The 25,395-nt window shown below is 39.4% G+C and overlaps 1 protein-coding gene across 5 annotated transcripts in view; it reads right to left on the bottom strand.

Moving 5' to 3' along the window:
• The window catches only part of LOC121312967 (histone-lysine N-methyltransferase SETD2-like), an 83,729-nt gene that overhangs the window by 41,876 nt on the left and 16,458 nt on the right, over positions 1–25,395 (bottom strand). For 3 of the 5 annotated variants that reach the window (XM_041245006.1, XM_041245001.1, XM_041245005.1), the window contains exon 2: positions 10,056–10,077. In XM_041245006.1, the coding sequence (XP_041100940.1) occupies positions 10,056–10,077 (22 nt within the window). Of the gene's footprint in view, positions 1–10,055; positions 10,078–25,110; positions 25,256–25,395 lie in introns of all 5 variants that reach the window. The other 2 variants (XM_041245003.1, XM_041245002.1) reach the window with 1 other exon arrangement.

Raw genomic sequence — 25,395 nt, 5'->3', positions numbered from 1 at the left:
AGGTTGAAACAATAAACACTGCCCTTTTATGGCAATGTTATGGCATTTTTGTAATTTGTTGGTCTGCCTCAGCATGTGTACTGCAACTGCAAAAGTAGGAACACATTTGTGGAACCAAAGGTGAAATACAATAATTTCTATCAGACAATGGGTAAAGTAATGCGAACACAAGAACTCTGGCTGCAGTGAATTTTATTTGATGGACAGTACTGTACATTATTAAAAAAAGACCCTCCAGTTATAAAAATAAATAAATAAATACATAATTTCACTTTCTTTTCATGTAAGAAAGTGCCTGACTATTTATAGGCAGGCTACCTATGCAGCACAGGGAGATGAAGCTATTAATTTTCATCTGGTTTCCAAATGATTTGTAAACTTTCTACTTCTTCATTTTGAGGGACTGGAATTTCTAAGAAAACATAGTTTTGAAAATTGGTGCTAAACTGTTGTGAAATGTAAGCACCAGAAAGCCTAATGGTAGTCTGTGCCCCGAAGATTTTGGACATTATACTGGATCTCAATCTGATTGAGAATGTTTGGGGTCTGACAGGCCAGGAAGTCAGGAAAAGTCAACCATGCAACCGAAACTAACTGGAATCAAACGTAATGGCTACATGGAGGAATCTAAAAGATAACTCGACCCTCCAGAACCTCACCGAGTCCACGCCCGAGAGGATTAAACAAGTGTTAAAACACAATGGCATGCACTGCAAATATTACTATTATGGCTTCTGGTAGACTTGGAATATCATTTTGTAGTTTCTTTGATTACAGGATGTTAAATAAAAGATCTAATTTATGTTCACACACTTTTTATTTTTAAATTATGTCTCAATTCTAAAATTCTAAAGGTGCTGCAAAACATTTAGCCATAGCTGTACCTGTATCATAGGATATATCGTACATTCCTTCTCACAAAGAAAAAAATTAGCATCACTGAATGGAATGAAAGAGCAGGCTTTACATGAAGCTCAGATAGAAGGGAGTGGGTGAAAACCAGAGCAAGATAAAACTGGCCAAAAGGGCACTAAAATAATGTGAATCATACTGGAAACTGACACGAGATTACTGTATATTCTAAATATGAAGAAGAATTATCATGAGTTTTCAAATTTACATTCAGTGGTATAGTTTGTAAAGATGCTTCATTGTTTTTGTGACCATCCAGGCATGTTTGTCTTGTTCTGTGTGCATGTTTGATTAAAAAAGAAATATGAAAATTATCATTAACATATATAGACTACAAAAATCGACCAAGTAATTATTTGGTATCGCTTAAGACTTTTCACACTGTTTTAGTGCCCTGTCTGGATGTTTTTGTACAAGTCCGACTTTCATCCACTCCCCAGATAGAAAAATGAACCAGCAGTATGTTGAACCAAGGCTTTAAGTTAGATTAGGTTTACTTGTTCACTTTTCAATGAAAAGGATAACCTACATGTAATGTAATATTTTAAAAACGACGGTCTTTCAATTATTTTATTTTGTTTTTATTTCTTTTAAGTTAGCTTTTTTGTAAATGTGATGGATATGGTTGCCCCTAATTTTTCATGCGTATGTAATACTTATCAGAGAAAAGGTTTTGGCATTGTTTTTTTTTATCTTTACATGTTTTATTTTTTTTCTGGTATGGCAAATCAGTTTGTCTTTATTGTGCACTGCAATTACACAGCGCTTTCTCCAAAAACAAAGCGAACGAGACAAGACATGGTTATGGAAAAGTTAATCATGAAACAGTTTTAAATACTGTGATGCATTTTAAAAAAAAATCTGTGATCTTTAGTTGTTTTTGTGCATTTTCATTTGCAAGTGAACTGTGACAACAGGGCCTTTTCGTGCACTATATTCTGCAATTTTGAATACAGACTTTGGATACAGTTAATTCTGGAGACGTTTTTAATCTTTCGCTAAATTGCATTGTGGTTATGTTTTAAGCAGTTCTGGGGATGGGCAAAATTTTGATTTAATTTTGTTGTTGGGTTGTTTATGGAGAATTTTACATACTGCTACAATACGAACCTGATTTAAATGTACTGTATTACAGTCCACATGTCCAGTTGTCTTTTGGCAAGTGATATTTTCAGAATCATATCGTTCTGAATTAATACTTCTGTTGAAAATATAGTACTGTATCAACAAAACCAACCACAGTACCTCTAAATGGAAGCTTACTTACTTTAAAACAGTCCTTTCAGCTATGCATTTTTGACATTGTATCTTTGTGTTCCCTGAAAAAAAACGGACAAGTTTGATTTTACTGCTGTTTAATCCCCAACTCGTGCACTAACAAATTTCTGGTTTACTGCCTGTTTAGGCAAAGGGGATGAAATGCTCAGCATTTGAATTGAAGCCTTAAACAACTCTCAAGTAAAGCTTCTTTAATTAATGACTTTGTTATAGACCACAACCTTGACTTTATTTTTAACTGAAACCTGGCTCTGGGTTGATGAAAATATTCCTCTGATTGATGCATCTCCTAATAATTATTTTTTTATTCTGAAAGCATGCCCTGTTGGGCGGAGGGGTGGACTTGCCACTATTTTTGGTACTGATTACAACTGTAAACAAAAGTGTTGACAAGCACTCAATTTCAATCTCTATCTTTACGGTTAAATGGTCATTTACCTGTTCTTATTGTAATTACTTACCGCCCACCAAAACATAACCATTTTTTATCAGAATTTGCTGATTTCCTGTCTACGTTATCTGCAAAACATGATACTTGTTTTGCTAGGAGATTAATATTCACATTGACATTGAATATGATCCTAAGACTGTGGAATTTTTAAAGCTTTTAGATTCTCTTGATTATATTCAGCATGTTACAGGACCTACACACAACCTTAGATTTGGTCATTGGACTAAATTGCCTATTTTACTATGATAATTGGAAAAAACATCTCTTAAAATACAATGTAGCTTTGAGGAAAGCCAGGCATTGCTACTTCTCAAATCTCATTGACGTTAATAAAAATAATCCCAGAATACTCGAACAACTGACAGATTAATAACTCCATCACCTCCTGCACTTCCCTATACTCTCCTGCAAGGTTATTATTATTAGGGATCTAATTCCTCAAGATGGTTCTTATTTAAATGTGCCCCTTAGACTGACTGGCTCTGTTTTGGACTCATTCTCTGTGATAACTCTGAATGTAATGCAGATGAAATCCTCAACCTGTTCATTGGATCCAATTCCTACTCAATTCCTTAAACATGTATTTAGTATTTTGTATAATGATATTCTTATTATAATAAACAGATCTTTGTCAACAGGAATAGTTCCTGCTGCCTTCAAGAGAGATTTGGTTAAGCCTTTACTTCAAAAATCTAACATAGATTCTACTGACTTGAAGAATTTTAGACTCTTTTCTAATTTGCTTTTCTTAGCTAAAGTTCTTGAAAAAGTAGAGCTTAACATAAAAAAAAGTACAACTTAACATATCTGGACAACAGCAATGTCCTTGAAAGATTTCAGTCAGAGTTTCGATCTGCTCGTAGTACAAAGCCTGCCCTTGTCAGAGTGGTGAATGACTTACTGATGAGTGCTAACTAACTCCATATCCATTCTAGTTCTTTTAGACCTCCATGCTGCATTTGATACTGTGGATCATGCTATTTTGATTGATCGTCATAACAGCTAGGTTTGCCTGACAGGAACTGTTCTCAACTGGTTTAAGTCATATCTAACTAACACAGTATTTTGTTTCTGTATCAGGGTTATCCAATATTACTTCTTGTGACCCCCAGGGCTCTGTTCTTGGTCCAATATTATTTTCTTCGTATATGCTGCCACTGGGGGAAATCATAAACATAGTATAAACTCTCACTATTATGCCGATGATATGCAACTTCATATTTCTGTAAAATCTGGTGACACTGCTGCTATTTCAGTCTTACTACAGTGTCTTGCTGACATCAAAAGTTAGGTTCTCAGCAAAAACTAGAGCTTGCAAACTCCCTATAAAACCGATTTGGGCAACCTGACCTCAATATAAAATCTGATGTTAGAAACTTGGGGGTTATACTTGATTCTGGTTCGAGTTTTGAGGCACATTCGAAAAATTATAAAAGTGTCTTTTTATCACCTACTTAACATTGCTAAAATTAGGTATTTTCTTTCTTTGGCTGATGCTGACAAACTAATTCATGCTTTCATTTTAGTAAGACTTGATTATTGCAATGCTTTAACTTGCTGGGCTTTCTCATCACGCCTCAACACGTTTACAGCTTGTTCAGAATACAGCAGTGAGGGTTCTGAACGAAAAAAAAACGTGATCATGTAACTCCTGTCTTAGCCTCATTGCACTGGCTTCCAGAACAATTTAGAATTGATTTTAAAATCTTAACATAAGGAGATTCTGTCCCCATATAAACCTGTGCACACTTTAAGGTCGGCTAACGCTGGATTTTGTGCCTCCCAATGGTAAAACTGCAAAGAAGAGGAGAAAGTATGTTTTGTTTTAATGCTCCCAAGCTGTGGAACTCTTTGCCTTCCTCTATAAGAGATGCTGCTTCGGTCAGCATTTAAAAAAAGATTAAGAGACTCATTTTTATAGATCAGCTTTTCTAACCTAATCTAGATATAAAGTTTCTGTTATCTATTTTTATCTGCTATGTTTGTGTTTTATTTGTTATTCTTATTTATTTTATTTTTGTCCCATCTAGACATTTGCTATGTATTGTCATTATTAATATCATTGTATTTTGTTCATTGTGTGATTATACTGTTCTGGCTTGTTTCTTGATCACGATATATACTGACTGTAAAGTATTTCTGCCAAAAAACAGTGCCAGAGATGCCAACTTATCAAAGTAGAAAATAGTAGCGAAAATATAGTAGCATACAGTGGCTCTCAAAAGTATTCACCCCCCTGGACTTGTCCACATTTTATTGTGTTACAACACGGAATCAAAATGTATTTAATTAGATGTTTTTGCCACTGATCAATACAAGAAAGCCCATAATGTCAAAGTGAAAAATAAAATCTACAAAGTGTTCTAAATTAATTCCAAATATAAAACAGAAAATAATTGATTGCATAAGTATTCACCCCCTTTGCTATGACACACCTAAATAAGCTCTGGTGCAACCAATTGTCTTTAGAAGTCACATAATTAGTTGAATGGAGTCCACCTGTCTGCAATTAAGGTGTTTCATATGATTTCAGGTTAAATACACCTGTCTCTGGGAGTTCCCACGGTTGGTTAGTACATTTCCTAACAAAAACTACAAAATGAAGACTAAGGAACATTCAAAGTAAATCCAGAATAAGGTTCTTCAAAAGCACCAATCAGGGGTAGGATATAAGAACATTACCAAGGCACTGAATATCCCCCGGAGCACAGTAAAGTCCACTATTAAGAAATGGAGAGAATATGGCACAACTGTGAATGTGTCTAGAACAGGCCGTCCTCAAAAACTGAGTATCCGGGTGAGAAGGGCACTAGTCAGGGAGGCCACCAAGAGGCCTATGGCAACTCTAAAGGAGTTACAGTCTTCCACAGCTGAGCTGAGAGACACTGTGCATACGGCAACAATAGCCTGGGTGCTTCACAAAACCGGCTTTTATGAGAGAGTGGCAAAAAGAAAGCCATTGTTGAAAAAAACTCGCATCAAATCTCGGCTAGAGTTTGCAAGAAGGCATGTGGGAGACTTGTGGGAAGATTCTATGGTCTGATGAGATCAAAATAGAGCTTTTTGGCCTCAACGCTAAGCACTATGTGTGGCGCAAGCCTAACACCGCACATCATCCTGAGAACACCATCCCTACCGTGAAGCATCGTGGTGACAGAATCGTACTATGGGGATGCTTCTCTGCGTCAGGGCCTGGAAGGGTTAGGGTTAGGGATGCAGCAAAAGTACAGAGAAATCCTGTGGGGAAAACCTGCTGAAGTCTGCAAGAGACCTGGGACTTGGGAGAAGATTCATTTTCCAGCAGGACAATGATCCCAAACATACAGCCAAAGCCACACTGGGGGGGTTAAAAACAAAAAAGGTCAATGTCCTGGAGTGGCCCAGCCAAAGCCCGGACCTCAATCCAATTGAGAATATGTGGAAAGAGCTGAATATTGCTGTTCACCAAAAGGTCCCCATCCAACTTGACAGAGCTTGAGCAATTTTGCAAAGAAGAACGGGCAAAAATTGCAGTGTCCAGATGTACAAAGCTGGTAGAGACTTATCCAAATAGACTCAAGGCTGTAATTGCTGACAAAGGTGCCTCTACCAAATATTGACTCAAGGGGGTGAATACTTATGCAATCAATTATTTTCTGTTTTGTATTTGTAATTAATTTAGAACAATTTGTAGATTGTATTTTTCACTTTGACATAATGGACTTATTTTGTGTTGATCAGTGGCAAAAACTCCTAATTAAATCCATTTTGATTCCATGTTGTAACAGAATAAAATGTGGAAGTCCAAGGGTGGGGTGAATATTTTTGAGAGCCACTGTACATTAGCGGAATTTTTTTTTAAGGTCAGGAGCTGCTTATACCTAGAAATTAAAAGGTTCTTAGGGTCTAGCAAGCCAATGACCTCATTTTTGATGTTGGTAATTGTAAACACATGGCATTTAGAAATTAACAACCCCTATGAAAATATTTCAACACTGATTTCTTTTTTTTTTTTTTATTTGGAATTCTACTTATTCTGGATTTAAACATTAGTAATGACGAGCAAGTGCTATCAAACCTCGTCTGAAATATTCAACGTCAAAACTTTATAAAAATAACTATCACAACAACAACACCTCAAGAAAGATTTAACAGTTTTGTATTTACATTTTTACTACTCTGCAACTATCAAAACACAAAATGCTGTGTAGTATCCAATAATGAAATCATTATTTCAAGCGCGTTAAACCTCAAAACCCATTTGCACAAACTTACAGTAATGAGGAGTGTCAGATTTTGTGTATTGCTGGTGTTTCTTTGTACCTATGTGACTGATAGTCATGACGCCCACCATGTTTCACAAAGAAGTCTGTCTGGCAGTATCACAGCTGATGTGAGACTGAGACACTCCACTTCTCTTAATGCATGACCATTCTGTGGTAAATTCCTCTATATTTCTGACAACCCAACCTCAATCTTTTAGAGTGACATTTTTTGTTTGAACAGTGATTCCTATTTCAATAACTGATAAGTAAGGCTGGAATTTTGTCACCAAAATTTGTACTAAAAATCACGGAGCAGTCACTGTAAATTTGTTCAAAATCACGGAAGGGGGAAAACGTGTGAAAATTCAACTGTTTATTTTTTTAATACAACATACATTACCTACATAAACATACAATTAGCCTGTCTTATAGAAGTAGGAAAAAGGGAAAATTAATTGAAATATTTATTTATTATGGTTTTCACAACATAAGGTTCAAGTTTTTATCCTGTAAAAATTGGTAAGCTTTACAGGGTCTACAACTATAAACAAAAATGTTCGTTTTACATAATATTTGTTGGTTTCTACAGGACAGCAAACAAACACTGTAGACTCTTTATGTGCACCTGTTGTTTCTGCTGTGGTTTAGTTTGCACTTATTTTACTGTTTGTTTGGTTGGTTTTTTACATATAATTCTGATACGTATGATGCCTTTCTGGAGCGCCGGTCATCCCAAAGTACAATTTTGTAAGAGGAAAATGATTACAGCAAGAGTGGGGAATCTCGTGTCCATGTTTTTCCAGAACTGGTAAACACTGAATTTCATTTCACTGACAATCTCGTAGTAAGCACGGTATTCACGCTGTGCTACACAGTTGTCTTCAAAACAGTAGAATGGCCTCAAAAACATTTCTCAGCTATGCTGAGATACTTCGCTTGGTTTGAGTCAAAGACCCGACAGGCATTAAAAAATGCAGATATAGGCTGACAAAAAAAAAAAAATCGGGCAGTACAGTTGCACCTGCATATATTTTTAAATAAAACTGACTACACTGCATAGTAAGGCAACCAAGCTAGTTCAACATCATTAGCTAAACCGTGAAAAAAACAATTTTTTTCTTTTCGTTAAGGTGGAATTTCAAGTTGTGTTGGTAAAGTTCAATGTTCTCTACGAAAATCACAGAACCCATGACCACCAAGCCTTAATCCCAGACTAAAAAGCAAGCAAGGCGACATTTGCGCAGCTGTTTCTGAAGGACCCATAAACTGGTTAAGCAACCCGCTTCTTTGGAGTTCCAAAATGAACTGTTAAACCTGGGAATAAAACTGTTTATGTTTTTTTTACGATGTATTTTGGGCTGCGTTCTCCATCTGCGTTTCCTGATTGGTGACCACATCTAGTTGATGTAAGTGCAATCTGTTCTGCCTACAGCTGATAAAACTAACAATGTGCATTTGAGGAGATTTTTGGAATCTGTCACTGGAACCAGGTATTTTGCGTCAGATTCTGGTTCCCAAACTACTTAGAAAGATGTCAGCAGAAAAAATTAACACCACCACAACAATCACAGAGCAAAAAAACAAGTCAAACTAAACTCACAGCAGCGTTCAGACAATAGTCCAAAACAAGAAAAAAAACGAGTCTAGTTAAGTCCGTTTTTTTTTTTTGTTTTTTTTAAGCATGAACGTGTCCAAATTTGACAGAAATTTAGTTTTTGATAATTGTTTTATGTTTTTTAATATTTCGTTTTATTAAAATCATAACAGTACTGTCTTTAGTTGCTTTTGTGCATTTTCATTTGCAAGTAAACTGTGACATTAGGGCCTTATCGAGTGCTATAGTCTGGAATTTTGAATACTGACTTAGGATACGGTTTTAAGTTTAACATTTTGCTAAATTGCATTGCCTTTTACGTTTTACGCAGTTCAGTGCATGAGTAACATTTTGATTTAATTTTGCTGTTGGGTCATTAAAATGAGGAATTTTACATACTGCTACAATATATACTGGATTTAAAAGTTTGTACTGTATTACAGTCCACATGCCCAAGTCGTCTTTTGGCCAGTAGTATTTTCAGAATCGTACTGTTTTGAATTAACACTTCTGTTGAAAATACAGTACTGTACCAACAGAACCAACTACAGCACACCTAAATGGGAGCCTACTTATTTTAAATCAGTCACTTCAGCTATGTATTTTTGACAATGTATCTGTGTTCCCTGAAAAAAACAGACAGGGGTTGGAACAGGCCAAAATGAAATAATCAGATATGCATCACGCTCGTTTAGCAATCGGATGCGAGTGCAGACTGTATTTACATTTAGGCATACGAGGAGAACAGTAAATCGCTAATTCTAGCAGCAATATGAATAAAATATCCAAGTCAGCAAAATGACTATAAAAACGAAGAGGTTCTACCCAATCCATTCAATGAAAGTGATGTGAAGACAATTCCAAGTAATACAAAGTATTAACATAATGCTATTTAGTGCAAACGGTTCATAATGCCAGCTAATGGTTAATATACATATTTATGTACATGTAATTTGACAGTTTGATAATATTTGCTTACAAGTAACTTGAGGTTAGTCAAAATGAGCCATACAAAACATTAACTTAGTTTTCAATTGCTACCATCCGATTGCAGTAAACTCACAATTGACTACTGAGACGCCGAGTGCCAACGAAGAACAAGAAGCTTGATAATATGTAAACTCAAGCTGTGCAGTGAAATGTTTATAGCTGGCCATGGCTACCACTGTACAGCATAACAGAAAAGGTGACTTGATGTATAATCAATTTTTGAATTCAGGACATCTTACCATTGTCAGATTTCATTTAAAATATGATAAAGCCATATAGCTGGTTTGAATGGGGTGACCTGTAAGTTTCACAGTGATGATTTCTACATAACAGTTGTTCATGCATTTTGTATTTGACCTCTGCTCTACGAGTTTGCACATGTTTTTCTGTGGAGCACAAACGTGGAAATATGGTCCATGCACATGTAGCTGGATTGTTTCCAGCCTGGAAATGGACAGATTCCTATGTTTCACCATTTCAAAAAATAGTGCAATGCAATTCTGAGAAGCTAAACTTCAAAATGACAGGACACACACACACATTAGGTATGAATATTCAGGTGTAAAGACTTTTTCAGTTGACTTACCGACAAATCATTTCCCTCTTCCCTGTGGGTATCCAAGGAAAGCATGCAAGAAAAAAAAAAAACACATTAAATTGAATCCAACACCTGAATCAGGAGGTCCAGCAAAGCAGTATCAAAACCTACAGATCTGTATAGGCGTCCATCAAAAACAAGAACACTGTAACTAACTACATGCAAGTTAAAAACAGCATTAGAGAAAAATCTACTGCAGCCAGCTGCAATCATTAGTTTTTTTTTGTTTTGCTTTTTTTTAAATCCATGATTCCAATTGTAATGCTGTGTAAATAAAAGCATTGGAGAGGTTACATGAAGTGATTAATGTAAAAATAAACAAGTGAGTGTTTATGTCTCTACTCAAAAGTTGACTAGCGTTACCCACGAAGAACCATCGTGTTTTCTGTTTATACCATGTGGGATTAACCATTGCTGCTGTGGCGATCCCTGAATTCAAAGCTTTACGAAACTGCTACAAAACTCTCCATTGAAATATGATTATACTAATCAATAAGTTTTGGAACACCCACAGTCGTAGTATAAAACACCTTATTTTTCATGACCTTAATTATTGTAATTTCTAAAAACCAAAGGCTGTTGCACAGTTTGCACCTTTGACTAACTTTTCATGTCTGGAACTCCTGAAAATTGTACAAGCAAGTACGTTCATCATTGCAGGAGTTAAGAGACGCAGCATCCAGGAACATTTATTTTGTTTGTTGTTACACCACTGAAACGTAGATCAAGGAAGAAGCACATTTTTTGATTTAGTAATTTTATTTTCATTTTGTAATGGAAAAGAAAAAACTAAATCCAGACAGTTTTTTCGGTTTTAAACTTTCAAATCGGTTTCACAGATGTTAACCCCCCGCCACCCCCCCCCCCCCCCAAAAAAAGAAAAAAAAAAAAAAAAATCATAACTGCCTGCATCCCTATTAGTGAAAAAAATGCACTGTGCTGATTGTGCACCTTGAAACTAACACTAGTTCCTATTATAAGTAGGTTCAGCCTATGGAAGACTTCCCAATTAATAACCAAACTGCCCCCTCCAATTAGTTGTTTGCAACTATAACCAAGCTACTGAGAGCCAGGAGGTGCACACTAACAATATTACAGCACTGTGTAGCTGGGATTAGAGGTGTTGCTTTCTCTGAAAGAAAAAGCACCACTTCTTATCCCTAGTATATCAACTGGTTCAATGCCAGTATTTCAAACAAAATAGAAACCTACCCCATGAAAATATGCTAGGTGCTTTGCAGGCAGGGAATATGTTACTGGAGGGGTAACCTGGGTTATCTGTAGGTTTATATCAGGAATATTTTGTATTTGTGTGTGTGTGTGTGTGTGTGTGTGTGTGTGTGTGTGTGTGCATGCATATAACAATAATTTGTATTAATTTTCCAATTTTCTGTACAATTATTATTCACCGCTGAAACCCCCAAACTAACTCTGAACACATCCTCCGAAAACGAGTGCCGTCTGCTTCCCTGCCCCACTCTGCAAACCCGTCTTGCAGCCAAATCCAGAATTTACTGCATTAGAAGACCACACACTTCTGAATTGCAAAGAGGCCGGCCTGCAGGCACCCGGACAGCCGCAGGAGTCGCTGGTGAATGCTGATCCAGGATTCCCCAGTCAACCTAACCCCTACCCCTACTCTGCCCGGGCAGCGCTAGGCAAATTGTGCGCCACCCCCATGGGAACTCCCGCCCACGGTCGGTAACGGAATAGCTTGGATTCGAACCAACAATCTCCAAGCTATAGGGCACATCCTGCACTCTGGGCGGACTACTTTTACCACTCAGGAGCTCCTAATATTTTGTATTTATTAATGGGATGTGAACTGGGTATAAAAGTAGGATACAGAATATGGCATAGATACTTGTTTGTATCAAAAGCCATCACACTCTGCTTACTACAAGTATCAAGGCCTGTACAGACAGCCAACTGTCTGTGAAAAATAGAAGTGTGGTCTATTTTTGGAAACTCTGACTCTGAAGTGAGGCCACCCTAAACCAACCCATGACAACAGCAGCAGCTGTTACTGCTTTCCCACTCAAAGTGGACCCTGTGCCGGTGTTGCGAACAGAGGATACATCTGTGGCCAAATAACACAGCTGACAAGCCCATTCATGTCCTTGAAGTAGACTGCGAAACAGTTGGGATTGGACCCTGTTTAGAAAAGCAATTTGTTTGAAGTATTGATCCTAATCTATACCACACAAAAATGGCTTGTTTAGATATTTTCCTATTAGACTTCGGGCTTCTGTTTTTGGATTTTTATTAATTTAATTTTCTGTGCTTATTTCTAGCTATTTGAGAGATGTAAATCGTTTTTTTTTTTTTTTTTTTTTTCAATTTCACCACAATTTGCAATTCTGTTTTGAAATCCACAAATGTGTAAATATTTCCTATCGAACTGTAATACAGCTTTAAATCTTGCAAGCAAGAACAATGCTCTTGTTTTAAATTTTGCAAGAGCGTTATAATCCTCCAGTAGAAATGTAGGAATTTGCTGCCACTCAGTAGCTGGGGTGGGTTTAAAGTATTCAGAACAAATCAATGCAAGATACAAGTAGGGAAGGAGGGACAGTTTTACACACTAATGACATCAAAAGTTGTTTTGCTCAAGCTAAAAACATTGATTTTACTGGTTTCGATTACAAATCAGAGTATACCGTACTGTATTTATAAGGGTGAAACCTGGTGGACTGGCAAGACTAGTTTTGCCCGGGCCAATCTAGTTTCACATGGGCTTCTGAGTGAATCCCGAAGTTAACACTTTTTTTTTGGAACTCGCCCACGTCCAATAGTGCAAGTCTAGTTTTGCCCAATGCTTCAACATTGATGCTGGGCAAATCTGGTTTTGCCTATGCCAATTATTTCGGCGAGTTTAGTTTTGCATTTCTACACTCTCCCCTGCCAGCTGGGTTTCCTGCGGCTGTGCAGAAATGGCAGGACACCAGGGCTGGTTTGAATAGTGGTTAAAACCTTTACTGGGTAAAAACTCTTTATTAGTATTGCCTGGATTGAGTTAAAGCCTCAAATAATATTTTATTAAAAGTATGAGCACTGGGATTTAGCATCGCATATAGGCAACAGTACTACAAGTACCCCAAGTACTGAACTCCGCATTAAAAAACTCTTGGTAGCTGAAAAACTTTGATTTGGATTAAGTTTCAGAATTACAGAGATTCAGCCACTATTGACATAAGAATAACTTTCTATTATGCATGGGTGAATGGAAAAGTTTCCCCAGTATTAGCACATACTGTTCTCCACGGACCATACAGTACAATGACAGGTGGCATTTTACTGCATGTGGGGCCTGGAAATTCATTGCCCCGTGTTGCTTATTCCAGGGTTACCAAGCAAAAGATCAGCAGTGAATTAATACATGTTAGCCAGATCAATAGGAGCAAAGCAAGGTGGGTAGGAGGAGGCAGTGCTGGTTCATACTTCCTAGCAGTAAACTTTCAGCAAACAACAGCGGCCAAGCTAATCAAACACCACTACTGTATGTAAAATAAAAAAGTGAGTTAAATAAAAAAGTTATTTGGTGTTCATAATTAGCTTTAGTAGAATCATCACAGCTCCCCTGATCACTGGGCAGTTTAACTTTTTTAAACTCTGAAGGTATAACACATTAGAAAACCATTCAGTATTGACAGACAGTCGGCTTTCAGCTCTAGATGGCTTATAACAGATGGCAGATGCCTGCTGTGACATCAACTGGGAGTCAAATCAATCTGCTAAGATTCCCTTTTCCCTTTTAAATATATTTATATATATATATATATATATATATATATATATATATATATATATACATATATATATATATATATATATATATACACACACACACACACACACACACACACACACACACACACATATATATATTTTGTGCTTAAATAAATAAATAAATTTGAACATTAAAATTTGCGCCAGTTTCATCATTCTATCATTCCTGTTTGTAAGCCTGCCAGTATCTACTCTCAAAACACAAATTTCTTGTCGTGCAAATCAGCACCCGATTCTCTGATACTGCTGTTGGTCGAGGACCAAACCAGCAGCCACAACTATCTTGTCTTTTTCAACATCAAGCACCTCATACTCCACAGACTGCTCACTGGACATCAAATCCATGACCTCCAAATCCATGCTTAAGACCAGAGAGCCTGTTTGTATGCTTGGATGGGTTTAAACAAAGCTCTGAAGTACTGAAGCACAGCACTGTCAGAAAAGAATACAACGTTTGGTTATTATCATAACCCTTGTTCCCTGAAATAGAAATGTAACCATTATCATACGGGTATCTACCTTGTAGAGACCCAAAACCTGAAGATATACCAAAGCTGCTCTCTGAGCCAGTGACGCAGTCAAGTCCCGTCCCTCAGGCCACAAATATACTGCACGCACAGATCTCACCGTTATTTTCCTTCAAGCCTGCTGCTATCAAGGACGCAGCGACCTTGAAAAACACCCCACTTGTACCCGTACTGGGAACAAGTGGAAAATGCTCTGGCATTCTGGAGGGTGTCAATGACCCTATTAGAAAAGCCCCAGATAACTCAAATACAGTCGTTCAAGGGGTCAGACCAAGCACTGCAGGCTCGATGAGTTGGATGCTGGAAGGTCCCCAGTGCCTGACTGAGCAGGTCACGGCACATGCTCAGTCTCCACGGCTGACCGCTCAGGAGCTGCATCAGAGTTGAAAACCAGTGTCCTGGGCCAATAAAGACGCTATTAGGAGCACCTTGGTCCGGTCCTGCCCGATTTTCTCTAGACATAGCAGGAGGAGGGCAAGTGGTAGGAAGGCATATACAGCTGCCTCGGCCTAGATATCTATAGCCAGCAGGTCATACTGCCCGTAGTGAGAGGAGATTCTCGTGTTCCCAGACAAAAAGCTTGAGGGCCACACGATGTAACTGGGCGACCTGAGGCCGCCCTGGTGGTTAATGTAAGCTACCACTGTTGTGTTGTTTGTACGGACAAGCACATGTCTCTCTTGAAGCTCCTGCAAAAGATTCCCTGCCTGCAGCTCTAAAATACTGATGTGGAGACCCAGCCAAGAGGGGTTCACCGCACCTTGCGCATCCTGCCATTCCACAGTGTTCGTGGTGACAACCTCTCTTTTTTTTTCTCTCTATGCCGAGGTGTAGATGGACTGGATGTTCCCATCAGGAGTGTGCCTTTAGACAGCGATAAGACTCTGTCAATAGGAAGTTTCGGTTCAATGTGGGCTGAAAAACCCTGCTGTTGAACTAGACCTTCAGAGGGCACATGTACAGAAGACCCAAAGGAAGGGTCTGGGACGCTGCTACCATCAAGTCCAGAAGTTTCTGGAATGTCACTACCATAAGCGGTCTGTTGAGAACAGCTCCAAATAGGAGGCTATTTCTGCACTCTGCCATCCAACAGAGTGGACAGCATAGCCCTGGATTCCAAGCACGCTCCTAGATAGAAGGCGGTCTCAGAAGGCATCAGTTGGCTCTGCAGGAATCATCGTAAGGCCCAACCATTGAAGATGGTCAATGACAAGCTCAGTGTGGGCCTCTGCTGGAGACTGGGCCCAAATGAGCCAGTCGACCACATAATTGAGAACTCTGTTGCCTTTGAGTCTCAGTGGAGACAGGATTGCTTTCATGCACTTCAAGACAGCACTGGGAGCTAGGGAGAGGCCAAATGGTAAGACATGGAACTCGTACGCCTTTTCCTGAATGGCAAACCGCAGCTACTTCCTGTGCGCTGGTTTTATGGGATGTGGAAATTGGTGTCTTTGAGGTCCACCGTGGTGAAGTAGTCGTCAGGCCTGATTGACTGAAACAGCTGTTGCATCGTCAACATTTTGAACCTCCTTCGGCTCAGGTACAGGTTGATCTGTCTGATGTCGAGGATCGGTCTGATGCCACCATACTGCTTGGGCACTAGAAGTACCTGTACTAAAACCCTTCCTTTAACTTGAGGGGGTCCATCATACGTGCCTGTAAAAGACAAAGCTGCCTACGCGCAGCTATCAACGCAGCCAGGTTCCTCCCTACAGCCTGCCCGTTGAGCTTTGACACTTTGGCAGAGCAGGTTCTTATTAACCAGACGCAGCTCATCCAGCTGTTGTGGAGGAGGGCCTGTAACCCTCAGAAAGGGACCTCAGCAAATGTGCCCACAATGCTATTACAATTGCCTAGCCATGCGGCAAACGCACTGGCTCAGGGTGCGAAATAACTGATGACACCGGTGGCAATTGCCTCAGTGCCCAAGCCACTTGCTGCAATGCCTCTCTTGGTTAATGAAGAACAAACAGAGGGAAGGACGCTATTAGACTGAGCTCAATATGACCGCACCTCCAGGAATTTTCAATCACAAGTGTTCACTGATAGTATCACTGATTTTTCCATCTGCGAGCACCATGCTAACTCAAAAACTTTTAAAAGACAGGAGGAAGAGCGGTCTACAGAGGCACGAAGTGTTCTAGGATTTACCTAATGTTCAGGTAAGAAATGGGTGCACAACAATTCGTCCCAGACAATAATAACAACTAGAAGTTGAAAGCAACTTGACAACTTCCATGGCATTCTTGTTCTTATCTGTGTTCCATAGTAACCATCACCCTACCTGCACTCTGTAAGCAGTTATAAGCCACTTTTGCATTTGAACCTAAGGAGAGGTCAAACGTCACAGTCAAAGACGTTTTTTGATAAAGCATATACAAGTTCTTATGTGTTCCATAACCATGACCCTATCTGCACTTTCTAAGGAGTTACAAGCTAGTTTTGCATTTAGGAGAGTTCAATGGTCACGGTCAAAGCAATACAGCATTTATGGGTTCCTATATCTGTTCCATAAAAACCACGACCCTATCTGCACTCTGAGAGACATGTGCTTTCGCGAAATGGGTTAGAATGTGTATGCGTTAAAAAAAGCATATCTTTTTATCCCCCCTGAATCGAGTGTCCAGCAATGTACCATAACAAAATTGGAAATCCTTTGCAACTGTAAATTTCAGGAACTGTGTAACTATATACAGGGCCGTGAAAAGGTATTTGCCCCGCTGTCTGATTTTCTGCATTTTTAAATATCTGACACTGAACGCTATCAGATCAACCAAAATCTAACATTAGATAAAAGGGACCCTGAGTGAAAACATAACACTTTTGATACTTCATTTATTTATTAAAGAATATGCAACACCCAATGCCCCCCGTGTGAAAGAGTAAATCGCCCCCTTAGACTCAATAACTGGTTACACTACCTTTACCATCAATAACTGCAACCAAATGATTCCTGTAGTTATTGATCAGCCTCTTACAGCGCCATGGAGGAATTTTGGCCCACTCCTTCATGCAGAACTGCTTCAACTCAGTGACATTTGTGGGTTTGAGCATAAACTGCTTGTTTCAGGTCCTGCCACAACATCTCAATGGGGTTTAGGTCTGGACTTTGACTAGGCCATTCCAAAAGTTTAAATTTCTTGCTCTTCAACCATTCTCATGTAGAATTGCTTGTGTGTTTCGGATCATTGTTTTGCTGCACGACCCAGCTGCGCTTCAGCTTCCGCTCACAGATGGATGGCCTTACATTCTCCTGCAGAATTCATGGTTCCTTCAATAATGGCAAGTCGTCCAGGTCCTGATGCAGCAAAGCATTCCCAAAAATCATGACACTACCACCACCATGCTTGACCGTTGGTATGAGGTTGTTACTGTGGAATGCAGTGTTTCGTTTTCACCAGACATAACAGGGCCCACGTTGGCCAAAAATTTCCACTTTTGACTCATCTATCCATAGAACATTGTTCCAGAACTCTTGAGGATCATCTAGGTGCTTTTTGGCAAAACTGAGATGAGCATTCATGTTTTTCTTAGTAAGCAGTGGTTTCCGCCTTTACTCTGCCATGAATCCCACTTTTGCCTAGTGTCTCTCTGATGTTGGAGTCATGAACGCTGACCTTAGCCGAGGTGAGAGAGGCCTGCATATCCCTGGATGTTGTTTTAGGGTTCTTTGTGACTTCCTGGATGATTTTACGCCTTGCTCGTGGCGAGATTTTGGCAGGACATCCACTCCTGGGAAGATTCACTACTGTCCCAAACGTTCTCCATTTGGACAATATGGCTCGGACTGTTGTTTGGTCGAGCCCAAGAGCCTTAGAAATGGCTTTGTAACCCTTTCCAGACTGATAGGCATCAACAACTTTTTTCCAGATGTCTTCAGGAATTTCTTTTGATCGTGGCATGATCTGCCTCTAGACCTTGTGTGCTGACAACTTCACTCTGATGGTAACGGCTATGGTTAGCCAGATTTATATTGGGCAGGGCTGGCCCAAATCAGGCCTGATTGTTAACCAAAGTATTCAAACAGCTGACCCTAACTATCCCTTTAACTGGGTTGAGTTAACTATGGGGGCAATAACTTTTTCACACCTGATGATTGCATGTTTGATTACCTTGCACACCAAACAAATGAAATCAGCACCAAACTTTGCTGTCATTTTTTCGGTCAGACTCCCTCTATATACTACTACAGCCCACAAAAGGATCGGACCAAATTCAATGTGAAAAATGTGCAAAAATGCAGAAAAATCAGACAGGGGGCAAATACTTTCTCACGGCTCTATAAAGTCTCTCAAATGTAAAACATCTAACATTATGTACATCCAGCTGTTCACTGCGATGCAGAGCACTCTCCATTGCCAGATGAAGTTTCTATTTTTGAGTCCCCCCCCCCCCCCCCCCCCCAAAGCCTGGTTGTTTGTACAGGTTACAGGGATTATCAAAGTACAGTTGCGCAGACACACTGCTGACTGAACAACTAATCTGACCACTATCGTTATTAAACTCCAGCCATGGGTAAATTTTCAGCCAGTTTGCCTAAATATCTTTTTTTTTTTTTTTTTTTTTTAAACTTTCCCTTCACTGACATCTCTTATTTGTGCTTGTAAAAGTCTGCATTTTTTCACGGTGAGCATGGATTACATGATTTCCATGAATTAGAACCAGTGCCGTGCAATATCCAGTTCTCCCTGAAAATTTCAATTTCTGAACGAATACTATTTTTAGCATTTAAAAATGCATCGATTAAACATTTGCTTCACCAGTGACATGTTATATGAAATCCAGTTGAACTTGCTTACCATAAATTATTGGCACAGAGGGTTTAAAAAAAAAAAAAAAAAAAACAGGTTTAACTACAGGATAGACAAGCGCTACATTTAGCTCTTAACAGGCCTGCCGAGTTCAATAAAAAAAAAAAAAAAAACTTATTTTTTGCCAAATTAACCCTTTATTTTTTAGTTATGAAAGTTTGTTTTTAAAAATTGGATTTTTTTTTATACCATTTTATTTTTACAATGGAAAAGTAACCTATATTTTTTATTTTTGTAACAGTGTGTGCATCACTCAGAAAACATTGATGTGTGTTTGTTTAAATTAACATTTCATCACCACAATAGGCTCTCTGTATTTATTTATTGGTGTTTTATGAATGAGTATGAAATCACCTTGGTGCCCTTGGGTTGGTTTTATATTTTGCCTTTTTTGCCCCCTAGAACTGCCTTGGTGCCCCTGAATTCTCACAACCAACAAAGGCCACAGTGCCTTGCCTGCACTTCATGACCTTAACTTATACCCAACACTGCTTGTTGGGGCAGGTAGCGCTCTTGGACTGGAGCGCTAAATTAGGCACCTGGACTAAGGGAGAAATTGGGCCTGGCCCAGCTTATCCACAGCATGCACCCTATATAGTGTGTCCATCAACACAGAAACAGCAGGAGCCGTTTCCAGAAGATCCCAGGACGACTGGATATCAAAAATAAAGTCTGGGTGAAATGGCAGGGGGTGGGGGGTCAGAGGCAGTAGGCTCACCATCAACTGCCTTGTTTTACCTTCTGTAGGGCAGGGCACTTGCAATATTGCAGTCGTGCTCTGATCAGCAGTAGAAGCTCTGCTAACAGGGAGAGCTTAACTGCAGGGGAAGCGCTACCAGATTACACATCCTTAGGACAGAAACTGTTTGCCCACTTCCTCAGGAGCCTGTGATGGACAGTGTCCTCCTGTGGCCAATTTGTGCTTACAGCCCCCTGGGGCTCCAAGGGGAGATGTGGGGCAGAAGGCGCTGAACGTTTTCGCAGTAATAATTCCTTGCTGGGAAACCACTGCCCACAGCTTCTCCATCTGCTCTGAGTCGGCCAAATCGCCTGGAACGGCAACTCTTCTTCCTCTGCTGCAGGGGAGGGGAAGGAAAGGCAAAGCTCAAGGAGAAAGACAGGGCAGTTTCCTGTGTGGGCTACTTTCTCTGGTGCGTAGTGCTCTCTTCTTTGGCATAGAACCATGGGTTGAGAGGGTGATGGGGAAGAGTGTTGAGCAGGAGAAAGGGACAGACCACTCAGAGCTGCGGGATAGCCGTTTTTCAAGCGTGCGCTTGGATAAAGGGGCACAAAACTCACAGAAGCTGTGATTTTTCTAGTGCCTCCTTGGCGTGCTCTTGCCCCAGGCAGGAAGAGGATCTGCCATGCTTGTCCTCCACAGGCAGACTGGCCTTACATGTCGCACAGGGATAAAACCCAGACATGATGAAAGAAGCAAGCAATGCAATCTATAGGTTGCTTCCCCAATCTGCTTATAAATAAAATCAACCGGGTGGGTCAAGACCCGTGGGTAGAACCCGGGTCGGTACCGGTTCGGTGACTTTAGCACCAGATAGGAACCAGGTCGATGTATTTAGCACCAGGTCAGTACAGTACCGGGTCGGTGACAAAAGTACCAATACATGTGCACCAGTTCGCAGTCACCGTGGGTGGCAATGTACAAGGATGCCCACCTGTACAAGTCACTCAGTCAGTACCACACACGAGACTGAGGGAAGTCTGCTTGTTAGACTGGTACTAACAGTTTCCGTAATGATGATCCTAAAGCTGTCACCAAAACGATACTGTGAAAGAGATTGCAGACAGACCTCTGTTTTAACAAAATACAGTAATTAACACAATTACATAAATATAAAACGCCTAGTATTTTAGTGAAAGCCAAAAACTAGAATTATTCCAGCCATAGATATGTAGCCTGGGGGGAGAGCACAATGTCATCCGACTTATGTTGCCGGATCCCTAGGAAGGAGCGCTGGTACTCTTATTCATAGTATATCTTATTCAGGTTTCGGATCTCTACAAGGTAAATACCCCCACCCCCACTCATTGCTATGATTTGGTTGGATTTTAATACAACTTTTGTTTAATATGCATTATACTATTAAAGAAATAAAATTTTGCATGTGAGTGACATATAAATGTGTGACATAGTATTCACATATTGTCAAACAATTTGTTAACAGGAAAAAAAAAAAAAGTGCGTGAATGGTGTCTGACAAACCTTCAAAGGTTTAAAACAATCTTCAAATTTCTGGCTAGCTAATAAACCTTTGAACCTTCAATAATTCAGTTAACATTTTCATCCAGACCCTTAAATTTTAAAAGCTTGTTTCAAATCAGACTACCCTAGGCTTAAACCGACTCATTTCACACCATGCTGGTCTAAGTTATAACCAAGCATGATTTAAAACCAGAATTTTTAAAAGGGCTACAAAGAGAGCTTTGGCACTACTTCCTACATTTCTTGCTATGAGCCAAGAAAATACAAATGGCTAGAGTTCAGAATAGAATTTAATACACAGCTTTTATACAACATATGTTGAAAGATCTTATTACGGAATATACTTCACCTTCAATCATAGCCAGAGACAGAACTGGCTTTAAATCAGTTTAAAACAGTTTCTTTTCCATACATTGCGTAAATTTTGGGGTATGCATTAACTATAGCCTTACATTTTAACTGTAATGCTGCTTTGAACTACTGTACAAAAACAAAGTCTTTAAAATAAATTCCCTTCCTTATTTTCCACCAGAAAAACATCCAATGTCTTTTGCAGCCATATTAATATTATAGTATTATTGTAACTGTAAATAAATGGTATATGTATGGATAATAAGAGGACGTGAAAGTCAGAGGATGTGTGATATTTGCATATATTTCTGGTCTCATTTCCTGGTGTTACAACTGTTAAGGGCAGTGAAGCAAATACCGTAAACCGTGTTTACATACCCATACCACAATCCTATTGCTCAGTGGTTTTCAAATTATTTTTTTTAAACAGTATCCATTCTGTCTGGAGGCATTAGCTGAAGTAACCTTTTGCAATTTTCGCTCTAGTGAATGGTTCCAGTTGCAATAAAAGGCAGAATAATCATATTAACACAACACCACCCCCCCCTCCCCCCTCCCCGTTTCTTTAATATTGCATTTATGTCACACCAGTTTGGGACTGAAAAACTGCTGGTTTAAGACAAAATATCAAACTGCGGACCTAATTATTAACTTTTAATTACAACTGTTTGGATGTACAGTTTTTGGGAATCTCTTCGGAAAGACACACTCGCTTCCTATTGGGCAAAGTTATTATAGTTTGCTCTATTATATTATACATCACTTGCTTCCAGAAACCAGGGAAACATGCACACACAACACAGACAAGCTATGAACTGTTCCGATGTGAAGCAGGTTTACTTTTTTTTTTTTTTTTTTAAGAATTTAGCTTTATACAAATCAGAATTTGAGCTGTATGAAAACAGCAATGCATTCACGTGACATTAATCAGATCATGCAACAAACATCTGCATTGTATGGTGTTGGCAACGTCATGTGCAAAATTTAATCTTTTGATTTGTATAACGCACATTACGTGAACAGTTGTCGTATTAAAATCCACTACCAAATCGTTATACGAAGCAACTCTGATTCCGCTGCCGTGTATAGAGCAGGGTATAGTATTCAAAGCACTGGGGCGGTACCTACAGCGGTTGTAGTGCTTCAGTAAAATATGTACTGAACACCTAGTGTACAAGACAGTGTAAGAAGTGCTATAGTAGAAGAAGTATGAAAACATATGAAATATACGCAAACACTAATCATTTAATCTTTGAAAACTGAGCCCCGTCTACCCCTCCTCCCTCCAGCTCATGTTATCCAGGAGGCAAACATTTAATTTCTTCATTCGGCATCTCGACAGCAAAGCGTTGTTTAGTGCAAGCTGTACTGAAAGAAATGTTAAATGCCCAGAACTGTGCAAGCGACTGTTGATGTATCATGGAGGCACAACCAATCTCCAGGGTCACTTGATTAGCGTATGCTCATATTATTATTATTTTTAGTAGTAATAAAATGTGACTGACCGATAACCTGCTTGGAACGGGGAATTAAAGTTTTGTTTTGCCTAAGTCCTCTGCAGTTTGTGCTGCTGCAATGCAAGCTTACTATATTGCAAGCAGCATCAATTACATGTAAACGTTTGTTACTTAAATTATAAAAACATGATTACTGTTCTATACAACATATTTTTAAACTACATGTGAATTTTTTTTCCCCCACTGATATGGATTATCTGCAAAACAGGATTTTCAATCAAATACTACTAGCTATGGGGACATCACCAGTAAATTATACAAATTAGTGCCATCAAAGTTTCGAACCTTCCTTCAGCAATACATGTTCCGAACCTTCGAAAGTCAAAATGCACCCTTCGTTGCAGCCCTAATAAAATATTCAGGATAGTTCAAGTGAATACACCCACTGTTCTGCCTGCTGGTTTACCATGTAAGTGCTGCACGAAACAATTATTCATATCAAGCTCTCTACAGGTAAGGATCATTGGTGTTGATTAGGCTAATTTACTATTCCAAGTAAGCCCAGCAATTACGAGGAAACATGTTTCCAGTCTTTCCTCGTGTAGGCTGGAAGTTTCCATGTTTCCCAGAGTAGGCCAGGGTTCTACTTTGAGAAATATTTTCAAGAAACATTTTGCCTTTAGCCAAATCAGGAGACTGTGAGCATGAGTGTTGATCATGGGACTATGTAAGACGAAGCCTTCTACAGACGAAGACATGATTTGGAATCCCTGCTACACTCAATCATTTTATTGATATGTACGCTGATGAATTGTAGTGTCATTTAAGGTTTTTCATGGTCCTACAAGCCTCACCCGCTCCTCAAAAGTGTATCTATATGAATTCAATTGCAATAATTAAGCATAGATGCTTTAAAAGATTGTGGTACGCTCCTTTCTCCTCGCAATTTACGATCCGCTCTCTTGTCCACACGACTCTGTTCCTGTGATTTCCCCTTCTTTTACAAAGTTTTAGTGCAAGGTGGCTTTTCTTCATTTTTGGAGCATGCAGCAGGAATGATCACGTGCTGCTTGAAAAAGTTCTCCCGGTGACATTTCCTGACATTTTTTGAAGAATCAGCTTTCTAGAAACATGCTTCTTAAAATAAGCTATGCTTAGTCATCACAATTTTGTTTGTATGGATGCAGAGGCTTGTAGGATGATGAATAACCCGAAATGACACTACAGTGTGTCAGCGTGCATATCAATAAAACGATTGATTGTAGCGGGATTCCAAATTGTCATCTTCTGTAGAAGTCACCAGCTTGCAGAGTCACATGATCAATGACTGTTCCTCGGAGTCTCTCCTGATTGGCTAAAGGCAAAAAGTATAACCCTAGCCTACTCCGTGAAGCATGTTTCCTGGTTTCTGGAAATAAAGAAACATCCAGCACACACAAGGAAACATTTTGTCTGGAAACATATTTCTTAGTGTATGCTGGGCTTCATGCTATGCTTGGGGAATGCAGGCAAACTTGGCAGGTCAAACAAGCAGGGGCAGGATGCAGCAAAATGCATCATGGAGAACATAAAGAATCCATCCTTAGCACCAGTGAGCTGTGTGTATGCAAACAGCCATTGGGAGCTCACAGGAGGAGCCAGCTCAATCATATCTGTTTATTTTTGTTTTCAAATGTGTGCATCAAACTTTTTTGCAGCAATGGCAATACAGCCAGGTGGAATTCAACAAAAAAAATAGCTTAGGCTTTTGTGTTACAATTTCACATGAATGCAAGCAACAAAAAAAAAAAAAAAAAAAAGGGGGGGGGGGGGGGGGGGGGGGGGGGGGGGGGGGGGGTGGTGCAACACCCGAGTACCCTTTTTGTGTGAGTAAACAATGGCTGGTACCTGATCTGTGTTTCCACGAATGTATCCATTTACTGGTGGTCTCACGTTACGGGGTCTCTGCAAATCGATAGCCAGTGCTGGTTTGCAGCCTCTGGCCTGGCAGGAATGAACTCAGAGCAGCAAGCGCTTCAAGGTGATGTCACACCTGACAGGATTAAAGAAACACTGCTCCAGTTAATTCCACATTTACTCGCCATTGGGTTTCTCTGCTAAACACAACTTTTAAATAAAAAGGTGCAACAGTACACTGCGTCAACTGCACTGGTCTGCAATAACATTCCTGCA

Source organism: Polyodon spathula, chromosome 3 (assembly GCF_017654505.1).
Source record: "Polyodon spathula isolate WHYD16114869_AA chromosome 3, ASM1765450v1, whole genome shotgun sequence".
Taxonomy (NCBI): domain Eukaryota; kingdom Metazoa; phylum Chordata; class Actinopteri; order Acipenseriformes; family Polyodontidae; genus Polyodon; species Polyodon spathula.
This window is presented reverse-complemented; position numbering and strand designations above follow the sequence as displayed.